General features: G+C 36.2%; 1 protein-coding gene across 1 annotated transcript in view; it reads left to right on the forward strand.

The window, feature by feature from the left end:
* Positions 1 to 12330, forward strand: part of Dach1 (dachshund family transcription factor 1) — a 441649-nt gene that overhangs the window by 173001 nt on the left and 256318 nt on the right. The window contains exon 2 of the mRNA XM_004651017.2: positions 9705 to 9820. Coding sequence (XP_004651074.2) covers positions 9705 to 9820 — 116 coding nt within the window. The remainder of the gene's footprint in view (positions 1 to 9704; positions 9821 to 12330) is intronic.

Consider the following 12330-nt stretch of genomic DNA (forward strand, 5'->3'; position numbering starts at 1 on the left):
GAACATTCATCTATGTTGAGTCAGCCATCTTGTCTTTACATTCCTAAGAGGGAAAATAAGATTTTCTGAATTTTGATTTAATAGATGGGCTTTATACCCTCATTTGAAACAAACTGTATGAATTCACCACTTAATAGATACAGAGCTATTGCTTTTACTTTATGATTATTTTTTCTCAAGGTAGAGTCTCACTCTAGCCCAGGCTGACCTGGACTGGAATTCACTATGCAGTCTCAGGTTAGCATTGAACTCACAGCGATCCTCCTACCGCTGCCTCCTGAGTGAGTGCTGCCATTAAAGATGTGCGCCACCAAGACCAACTACTTTATGATTTTTATGTGAAGATGTTTGCATCAAAATGATGAGTGTATGTGCACTATTAATTTATTACAAATTTAGGGCTATAAATGCTTTAGAACAAAAAGGACAGGCATAGCTCCTTCTTGTGGACTTTTCTCTCCTTATCATTGCTCCTCTATAATTTATTTGTAAAGTATTTTACTTTCTGATATGCCCTTATCCTCACCAGTAAGACTTGATACATGACTGTATACAGAGCTTAGCCCAAAGGTTGATTGTTTGGCTACATTGTATAAGACAGTAGGTTTGATCATCAACACTGGAAAACAATAGGAAAAAATAATAACAAATTGCTAGTAGTAATAATGAATAGTTCCCATCTCAAAGTTTTCTTAGGAGTATTAAAAATGTTAGATATAAGTGTGGATGGGGCAGTGCCTGATAGACTATACATAAAAATAAAAAATATTTGGGGAAAAGGCCCTAGGAATGCTGGAAATGACATCTTTCATGCAGGAGAGGTTGATATTATTTTGAGATTGAATCAGTATGTGGATACCAGAAGTAATGATTCTTTTATCTTTTACCAAAATTGTCTATCACCACAGCACCTGCGTGTTTCTGAACAAAGTCTCTGTAGTATAAGCAGATATATGGCATGGATGTAAAACAAAACATAGTCAGCAGTAGCCACTGATAACTGCTAGTTATTTGGAATTCAAATTGAAAAATAAAACGATTTATAAGGAAGAACCCAAACTTGTCTAAATGGTCCAATTAGATATTGGATATTTCAGCTGCAATATGTTTAAGTATGAGATTTAAATTTTGTCAAATGCAGCTTTGTTCTAGGACTAGAAATGTGAGGGAAAATGTAATAATGCATCAACTTTTCACCAAATATTATAATTATTCACAATTATTTCAGGATTTTTCCTTCAGGGGATTCCATTAAATTTGTGTGCCTCACTGTAAAAACAATATGTGCTATAAATAGACTTTCTGTGGCCTAGATGACTTATCCAAAGAAAAGAAAGTGACAAAGTGATTAGAAAGTTAAAAATGTATTCCTACCCAGCCAAATATCACTAAATTAAATTTGTAAACAGTATTTACTATTAGAGAAATTTTGTGTGTATAAATTTATGGTACAGATTTGTTAATTTTTTTTTCATTTCCCTAATTACATCTTTAAGTAATATTAAATTATATATATTTTAAAAAGTTGTAGTTATACTTTTACTAATAAATTGGTTGGTATGCTTTTACTGATTCATTTATCATTGATGTAAAGAATTCAAATTGAGCTGGATGTGGTAGTACACTTTTAATCCCAGCACTATGGGAGGCAGAGGTAGGAGGATCTCTGTTAGTACCATGTCTGAGACTATATAGTGAATTCCAGATCAGCCTGGTCTAGAGCCAGACACTACCTGGGAACTGAAAAAAAAAAAAAAAAAAAAAAAAAAAAGAATTAAAATTGAGACCAGCATCTATAAAAACTACTGACTGATAAAGTTTAAGTTCAAAGACCTTATACTAAGTCAAGGAATCTTAAATTAAGATTAATATCTTAACTTTTCAATTAATGTAGCTAGCATATCCAGTAGATTTTAACAATGTTCCTTGGTCTTTTGTGAATAGACTCTGCAAAGGGGGAGTAGATATCTAGGCTTTAGAAGTTGATCTCAAGGATGTGATCTGAGAAAAAGACACACTAGTATTTCAGGCTGTTGGTAATTGGTACTGCAAGATGCAAATGCTCAAGATTAACTAAGGTATGCTGTAGTATGTTTTAGTTTTAATTTGGAGGGATTTCCTTACTCAGTATTCAGCTTTCAATCGAAAAAAAAAATAGTTCTATGTTTTAAAACTCTTACATTATAAACTCACTCCTAGGAAGTAACAGATTTTATGGTAAACTCAATTTAGTAAATGCTTATTTTACCACATTCTTTCTCAAATATTTGCCATGTGGAAGAAAGAGCTCTGAGAACTAGCTCCAGAAGTATACATTTTGATGAGTGGGTTCATTCATTCTACTGGTACTGAGAGGTATAAGTAGCTGGGCTACACACCAAAACGGAGAGCACACGATATCCACACAAATCGTGGGGGGGAGGGGGTGTCAAGAGACTGAGAAAGTGCTCACTTCTGTCATCATTTCAAAATAGAGGTAGATGTATCCTTTAAACTTTTAACGGGCTGTAAGAAAGTAATAGAGCAGCAGAAGTATAACAATGCTGATCCCATGAGCATTGGTCTTGCTGATCCAGATGAGTGAATCAGAAAATTCACAGAACTATTTTTCCACTCACAAGTTAGCAGTATCTAAGAAAAAAAAAATCCATGGATTTGTAAACTGATTATTATAAATCAACTTCTTTTTATAAAGCATTGATATGAACAAGTTAATGTAGAGGTAGTCTTTGCAAAGTTGAAATCTTTTCCTGAGATAATTTAATCTGGAAGGTAGAAGTAATGGTGTAGCTTTCAGAGGTTTATATATGATTTCTATATTTTAGCAGATGTTGAAGAATTCAAATGTAAATGAAAGTTAAAACAATTTAAAGGCAGATCATATGAAATAGATTAGGCACTCTAAAGCTGATCAAGTATTAATGTTTGTCTATTAGGAATTTTCTGAAAAAAAAATGCGATCCTTCAAGGTATGTCGGCACCTCAGGTAGATTCAGGTTAGGAGCTGAGCTACACGTTGGGTCATGATGCACAGAAACATTGCCTCCTACTCATAACTGATGGCTAACCCACAATGCATGACCCATATTCCATAACAAGGAGGACCCTGCAGAGGGGAGAGGCTAGGGAGGAGTCTAACAAGGGTACCAACTTGACTGTATTCACTGAGTACAAAACTAATAAAATAAATAAAATAAAATAAAAAAATCAATGAATGAGAGAGATGCAGAATTGAGTAGAAGAAAACAAGAGAACCTAGAGAAGACTGGGCAAAAACACAAGTTCTATTGAATTGGAATTAACAACCATATTGGTTTAGAAATGTTACTTTTTTTCCAATTCTATAGGGTTAATATATTATATTAAATATGTAAGATCTTAGATATATTTGGCTTTTATTACAGAAATTAATAGTCTTCTCTTAAAAGAGTAAAAAATAATAGTGACCCTTCAAAATCTGAGTTCAATGTAAAGTTTGTTTTGTTTTAAAAATGACATATATTTAAGGCACCGAACCTGGTGCTTTTTGATATATTCAAAGTTGATCATTTTTCTTTCAGGATATTTATATACTTATTACTTGTTTTAATTTCTCTATCTTGTGCACTCTGATGTGTCCACATCTTCACAAATGAACCTTGCCTTTTCATTGTATTCAGTGCATACGCATCAACCCACATTAACATTAACTTATAAACATTACTCTTCATCTCTCCTTAATGTTTAAGAAGGCATACATATTGTTAAGCAGATTTTATCTTTCCAATACTAAATAAATAATATAAATATAAAATAAATATGAATTATGCAATAAATAAACATGATAGTAATATTTTAATAAAACACATTTATTTGTATATTATTTGCATATAAATACATCATAATGAATCTCATACAGGATAGAAACTCATAGGAAAGGTGTTCATGGTTTGATTCTGTACATTCAGTAGACTAGAGAATAGTGGGGATAGTACACAGAGTCAGAATTTTCCTTTGCAAAGTAGATTAGACAGGGTTTAGCAGATTAGTTTTTACTCCCAAATACTTATGTCCTAGGACACATATAATATGCATTTGCTTCCATGTGTTTTTCCACTATAATGTTACTCCACACATGAGGTTATTTTGTCTTCCTCCTCAAAGGAGGGCTTGTGCTTTACTTTTCCAGCTCTTAAGTGTATCCCACTGTTTGTATGTATCAGTTCTTTTCTCTTACAAAGATGAGCAAATGAAGGATTGAATGGAATACTTCTTGCATCCAAACCAGTAGGATTTGGATCCACAATTGCTTCTGGGCAACTACTTTTGCATTTCTGAGTTTAGCCATCATAGTTTCTTTCTACTTGTTTCTCTGTTTCAACTCTGAAGATGAACTCAATTTCCCAAAACTGCTTAAAAAAAATTCCAGAAGGGATGCCTAGTGAGGTATATGAGGCTTGAAATTCTCAACTTCCCTCCTAGTAACATTTCAAATATTTCTCTTTCTTTTTAACACACTTAGCCTCATTTCACTTTTGCTTTCTTTTTTAAAGTTGGATCGTCACCTTGGATATACATCATACATGTATTATGAATGCCCTAGGGCTCTGGGACTACATAGCCTAGGAAGTGTTGGAAACTTTTATACAACCAAGGGAAAAAGTCAGAATTAGCCTTATACTTGGTGATATAAATTCAGGAATGACTGCCTAGGCTGATTGATGATCTGCTTAGAAAAGAAAACTTCTACCTTTCCCTGGAAAAAGGTGAGAAGAGATCACTCTCAAAGTGTTTGGGATACTAAGGGTAGATTTGGACATTCCTAAACCATTTTCTTTCCATGCAAATGGTTGCAAATGCCAAAGGCCAATGTGTAAAGCTGTCAGGAACAATGAAGAAGGCTTAGGTTGTGATTTAATTCTAGCTAGTAAGGTAATTAATTATGCAAGTAAAATCTTCTGTGTTGACTAGATCTAAGACAGTTCAGCTTCCTCTGACCATTCTGAGGTAGAAATGGTCCCTTGTAGACAAGGCTGGCCTGGATATGGTGACTACTGATCATCCCAAAAGAATATGCTTTCTCTAATTATTTCACTTCCTCTTTTTAGTCAAGTTTTTCCTGTTCTTTCCAAGAATAAGTGGCTTCTCACAAAGCACAGTGGTAATTTCACTAATATAGTCTATTTATTTAACTATTCAGAAAAGTTAGGATAACTATATTATAATTTTCATTAAAATGAATTTATACACACACATACACACACACACACACACACACACACAGTAGTTAAAAGTTCCTTAAGCATATATTGAAAAGAACATAAATATTTAAGTATTTTGTTTTTCTTCCTTGATTTACTTCAGAAATTAAATAACAAAGCAATAATAAATATTCTTGTTTATAAGTAATTTTTCCTACCTCTAAGTTCTCCTTAGCTCAGGGAGAGAGTTCCCAATAGTCTTATGTTTTGGCAAAAGAGTATGTGATTGGGCTTATTCCCCCTCCATCTTTTCACCAGGTCTGCTGGTTCTTTGCATCCATACCTCAAGGCTACCTTTTCACCTAATTGTAAAGTAATCCCCTGTAGGGTGTTAGTTGATGGCCTTAGGGTGTTAGCACCACCAAGGGTATTTGCATTTTAATGGAAGGCTTTGAAAGAACTTCAAGCTTCAAGTCAGAAAGCAATAATTCTCTATTGGTGGAATTGGAAGCAATGTGATAGATTGGGCAGGAGATATCTGTGGAGAAAGGAGCCCACTGGGTTTATTCTAATCACAGCATGAATTAAAGTGTTCCTACTTAGTAGCCTGACTGCAGCTTCCAAAGTGAAAGCTGTGAGGACTCCTGTGGCCTGAATAATAAAGTGTTCCTTAACAGTTTCATTTCTCTTAAAACAAGAAGTCAAACACCTAGCTAAAATCACAAATCTTTGAACTTCATTTTCCTTTTCCACTTATATGAGTGTTCCTCAAATCTCTACTTTTTTCCCCTGGGCTTGAGATGTATATTTAACTTTCATGTTTATACATTATTAATTTCCAAACTGTGTGTATTTTTTTTTCCTAGAAACTTTTTGTAGTAAGGTACCTGAGGAATCTAGGGAAAACTGGCTTTGCAAGTAGTTCAAAATTTATTAAATGAATAAAATACATCTGTCAGGCACTGGCCTGTTTTTTTTTTTTTTTTTTTTTAACACTTTCTGCTCTGTACTCATGAGAGTACAATGGATAAGCTAATTATATCAGTTTAGAAAGGCTTTGGTAGTTCAGCATAGACTGTGGACTATCTTTGGGCCTAGGAAACACCAAAGCTTGAAATGGTTACCAAGAAGAATATCTGTTCCTCTAGGAAAACGACAGATGAGGATGGATTGGTGTGAAAGTGGTAAAAAAGGCAACATTCTCAAATACAGTATAGTAGGACCAAAGCAATTGAAATTATGGTGCACTCCTGGAATTATAGTGTTTGAGAAGATAAAGTAGGAAGACTATATTTGTGTGCCAAAAGCAACCTTGGGATACAAAGTGAAATCATATTTCAAAGAAAAATACAGGACATAAAAAGCATTAAGGAGGGCTGGAGAGATGGCTTAGCGGTTAAGCGCTTGCCTGTGAAGCCTAAGGACCCCGGTTCGAGGTTCGGTTCCCCAGGTCCCACGTTAGCCAGATGCACAAGGGGGCGCACGCATCTGGAGTTCGTTTGCAGTGGCTGGAAGCCCTGGCGCGCCCATTCTCTCTCTCTCCCTCTATCTGTCTTTCTCTCTGTGTCTGTCGCTCTCAAATAAATAAATAAAAAATAGACAAAAAAAAATTAAAAAAAAAAAGCATTAAGGAGATGGCTCCGTGGTTAGGTAAAGTTATTGCCTCATATGCATAAAGACCTGAGTTTGAACTTCCAGAACCTATATATCCGTTACTGTCTCATTGCTGAACTCTCAGCTAGCTATCTCCTTTGCATACTGTCCAGGAACCCAACACATGGATTGGTGCTACTCACAATTAGAGTGAGTCTTCCAAAATCACCTATAAAATACAGAAAGTCCCTCACAGGTAGGACCAAAGATTTGCTTCCATGTTGGCAAGCATATGTAATCCTAGTGTGTTTATGGCGAGATGAGAGGCAGAAACAGGATCATGTTCTTGGGGGCCATGAAGTCTGGTATTCTCGGTGGGGAACAAGACATCCTTCCACAAACAAGGTGCATTTGCATGGTGAGGGTTGATAGCCAAGGTTGTCCTCTGATATCCTTACATCCTTACATGCAGCATGATGCAGGCTTGCCTGCACTCACATACATTGTACACACACACACACACACACACACACACACACACACACACAACACAGTATTATCAAAAGAAGGAAGAAACAAATTCAGTAGGGCCAAATGTGTACCTGAAAGGTAAGAATAAATTGGGGAGAATTGAGAGGTCTGAGAAAGAAACTACTAGAATTAAGTGAACCAGGCCAGTATGTATGGATCCAGATAGAAATGGCTGATGTATTGGTGACATATGAAACATGGTTAAATATGCATCAAAATGCTTCTGAATAAGTACAGTAAATTGCATATATGATAAAGTCTAAATGGGGAGCAAGTTGGAGATAGTAGTAGATTAAATAAAGCATGAAGAACTGATCTGGAATGCAGTAGTGGGGCATAGACAAGTGAATAGATTGAAGAGATACTTTCAAAAACATGATATTGGAGGGTGGAAGATGAGGAACAGACACAGCAGAGTTGAGGACTTTTGGCTTTGTCAATTAGGTACCATTTTGCTGAGCAAGGGAAAGGGAATATTTTTTTTAATGGGGAAGTTGCTGAATCCAGATTTGGGCAAGCTGAGTCTTAGAATATCATAAATCATCTAAGATGTCTGGTAAATTGGCATCAATCTGTCAGAATCCCAGGAGGAAGAGCTGGACTGCATATGTATATTTAGCCATTGGTCCTGCTCATCCAGTGATAACTAGAGACGGACTTACTCAGGGTGAATACAGACAATCAGAGGGCTGTTGACTGACTCCGGGCAAATGAACAGTGAAAAAGTCAGAACGGTCATTATGAAGAAAGGGAAGAAGCTGCTGGAGACATTCAAGACAGTGTGAAAGAGAGCATCTCTGTTGACTATTGACAAACTCGCAAATACACCCTGTGCTCCTATGACCTTAATTCAAGCAGTCTCCATCTTGAGTCCTCTTGTGCCTTAGTTATTTCAGTTTATTTTATGCCTTCATCCATTTCTTGTATTCTCATGGAAGTCAGCTGCTCTTCTATCCATCTAACATCCTGTCAAAGTTTCTTTGGGTATTTCCACTTCATGGTCACCTTTCTTCTCTGAACATGGAGCCTCACCACCCAACCTAAGTTCTGCTGAGTACAAAGACTGCGACTTTCTTATGGGACTCAGCACATTATAATTCAGATCACAGTTATTCATGCAGGCAATTTTTTCCCCCCCATGGCAAGAATATGAGCTCCTGTTGACTAAGTACTCATTCCCCTGAATTAGCCTCTATAGTGCACTGCTTTGAGAACAGCAATTATTTGTTCAATAACCAAATATATTATGTACACAAAATAAAAAAGATAGAGATTTTGAAGGAACCTTACTTGAAGTAAACATGGGAATACTTGTGAAGGAAATATCTGATGCTTTGCCTACATCTTGGCACATGATGGCCCAATGAATAATGGAAGAACATCTCAAAGCCACATTTATAATACAGAGGAAGAAACTGAGATCACAGTGCTATGTATTTGTGATTGTTTCAAGAATTTATAAGGGCCATATTCTTGATGGTATTTTCATACAAAATGGTGAATACTCATACTTTACCAGCCTTTCTGAGATAGAAATTTAATTTTATAGTGGGAATATAAAGTACAAGTCATGTTGAAACATAAACACATTGTTAGTTATCCTAAAGGCAGATGTAAGATACTCCAGTTTCTTAATGATGTCCTACAAATATTCTCAAGCTTTTCCAATTCATTTTAATGTATTTAAAGAAAGGCAACTTAGTAGAATTGTTCATTTAGATAGAATATGGGTTAAATGATAACTTGACTTACCTTTTAAATGACAAAAAATAAAGAAACTGCAAGACCTTTTCACACATTAGATATGTATTGTCATTTATCATCTAGATATCAGGCTAGCAGTGCGAAGTAATAAAACATATCATCGAAAAATGTGCTATAGGTCTGAATCACTCTTTCCACCTCCCTGCTAACTGTAGTATTAAATCAAACAAGCAGAACATTTCCTTAGGCAGCCATTGCCTTTTAATTTCCTGAAGAACCTTAAAATATCATTCATTACAAGTACTACACATATTTGGTTTTTAAAAGTCTCATAAATCAATAGCAGGCTGACTGTAATAATTATTACAAGTTAGTGCATAATTTTCGTGCTGAAGGCTGCATGCAGAACTTTAGCATATGCAAACGAGGCAATTCAAACTGTGTATAGATATTAATATGAAGAAGCAGGTAACGAGGTGCAGGCTATGAATTATGCATCAGGAGTGGCTGATCTTCAATGAGGAAAATGAATTCAGCATGTAATCTAATTAGTGATGGAAGTCTATTACATCTAACTGCAAAAGCAACCGTCCTTGAAACAAATTTATTTACAGTCCATGTTACCACTTGAAACAACTTTAAAATGATGTGTAAGACAACAGCTTAATTGTAAAATTTTTTGTTTGTTTGTTTCAGTTCTAGACCTGGACGGCCTCCTAAGAGGACTCAAAGTGTCACGTCCCCAGAGAACTCTCACATCATGCCTCATTCTGTCCCTGGCCTCATGTCTCCTGGAATAATACCACCAACAGGTAAGAGTACTGCTTATTGATGGTGGATTATTAGAAATTAGCCAATTGATTTTTACATAGACGTAGTCACAGTGATACTTAAGTCATCAGTTATAATTTGTACACACTGATGTTCTCATGAAAACTTATTTCAAAACTGCATTACGATTATTATGTCCTCATTTAAAATAATTGAAACAGGGCTGGGGAGATTGCTTAGGAGTAAAGAAGCTTGCCTGTGAAGCCCAAGGACTCTTGTTCGACTCTCCAGATCCCTCGTTAGCCAGACACAAAATGGCGAGCCAAGGCACAAGGTTGCACAGGCACATTAGGCAGCACGAGTGTCTGGAGTTCAATTGTAGTGACTGAAGCCCTGGCACGCCAAGTTTCACTCTCTCTAAAAGAAAAAAAAATACAACTTTAATCTTTGCACACGTGAGGTTTTTTTTTTTTAAGATTTTTATTGATTTATTTGAGAGTGACAGAAAGAGGCAGATAGAGAGCGAGAGAGAGAATGGGCGCGCCAGGGCTTCCAGCCTCTGCAAACGAACTCCAGACGCGTGCGCCCCCTTGTGCATCTGGCTAACGTGGGACCTGGGGAACTGAGCCTCGAACCGGCGTCCTTAGGCTTCACAGGCAAGCGTTTAACCGCTAAGCCATCTCTCCAGCCCCACACGTGAGTTTTTTAAGTTAACAATTTCATTTCAAAAATTAGAATCATTGGCTCTCTAAAGGTCAAGCCACTGACAGTTTTCGGTATCATTCATGCCCAGATCTCTGGATTTTGAGCAAGACTCATTCCATAAAGACATATACATGGAGACATGTATCCAGAAGCGGGCAACAAGCCAGGCATTGTGGCACATGTCTTTAATCCTAGCACTCAGAAGGCAGAAGTAGGAAGATCTCCTTGAGTGCAAGGCCGCTCTGAAGAACCTTAAAAAAATCATTACAATAGACTACATAGTGAATACCAGGTCAAATTGGACTAGAATAAGACCCTATCTCACAAAAACAAACAACAAAAAACCCACAAAAGCAGGCAATATAAATGCTGAATGAACCCATTTCCTATTTTTTCTTAAGCAAATAAATAACTATTATGATTATTTAAAGAAAATTTATACTAGTAGAATTCTTGAAAAGATATATGTAAAAATATAATGTGATTACATGCCACGTATGTTATATACTATGAGCAATTATCATTATACACTTCAGCAGGAACCCACTTGATTTCTGCCACATGGTTATATTCACTAATTATTGAACGTTCCTATATGTCTTTTTCCACTTTAATTTTCATCAAGGAATAAGCCAGATATATGAACAAATTAAAGTAATGATGATATTATCGAAAATATATAACTCTTGTTTACTGAGGAAATAGACATGTGTGACACAACTGAAAAAAAAAAATCTTAAGTTGAAAAAAAAGCCTGCTTGTCTTTCTTCATTCTTTTATTGCCTCCCTTCGTTTCTCCCTCTCTCCCCCTTCTTTTTCCCTACTAAGTATCCCTCTCTTCCTTCCTTCCTTCCTTTCCTTCCTTCCTTCCTTCCTTCCTTCCTTCCTTCCTTCCTTCCTTCCTTCCTTCCTTCCTTTTTTACTTCCATCCTTAACTTTCCCTCTCTCCTTCTCTCCATCCATCTCACATTTCTTTTAACCTCCTTCTTTTTCCCTCCCTTCTTTCCTTCTTATTCTTTTTCATTTTCCTTCTTCCTCTGCCCTCTCCTTCCCTCTCTCTCCTTCCCTCTCTCTCTTTCCTCTTTCTTTCTTTCTTTCTTTCTTTCTTTCTTTCTTTCTTTCTTTCTTTCTTTCTTTCTTTCTTCTCATTTTTCTTTCCTTCCTACCTTTCTTCCCAAGGAGAGTTCTCACAATGTAACCAGACTGTCTTCTAATTTGCAATTCTTCTAATTTAGCCTCCCAACTACTGGTTTTGAGTCATGTGCCATGAAGTCACCTTTTGGATTTTTTCTTTTTGTCTCTGAATTCCTGTATTAGTACTTTCCTTTGCTTTAAAACTTGAGTTTATCTTTTTCTGTATTCTAATGCATTGTGCATATCAGGTCTCATATCCCATATTCAAGTTAAAGTTCCTTGTTAGCAGTGATTTTTTTCTAATGCATTTTCTAATTACTTTTATGGGAATATATGAAGGCTTCATTCATTTTGGGGTTATTTTTTTCAAATTTGCTGAAAAGAAAACTAATAAATTAGCCACATTTTTAATCAATGGACAAAAGGGTTCTTAAGGGCTGGAGAGATGGCTTAGCAGTTAAGCGCTTGCCTGTGAAGCCTAAGGACCCCAGTTGGAGGCTTGATTCCCCAGGATCCACGTTAGCCAGATGCACAAGGGGGTGCATGCATCTGGAGTTCGTTAGCAGTGGCTGGAGGCCCTGGCACGCCCATTCTCTCTCTCTGCCACTTTCTCTCTCTGTCTGTCACTCTGAAATAAATAAAATAACTACAAAAAAAAAATTTAAAAAGGGTTCTTAAGAGCATATGTGATTGAAATTTCCATGAAGATTTG

This window comes from Jaculus jaculus, chromosome 3 (genome assembly GCF_020740685.1).
Source record: "Jaculus jaculus isolate mJacJac1 chromosome 3, mJacJac1.mat.Y.cur, whole genome shotgun sequence".
NCBI lineage: Eukaryota > Metazoa > Chordata > Mammalia > Rodentia > Dipodidae > Jaculus > Jaculus jaculus.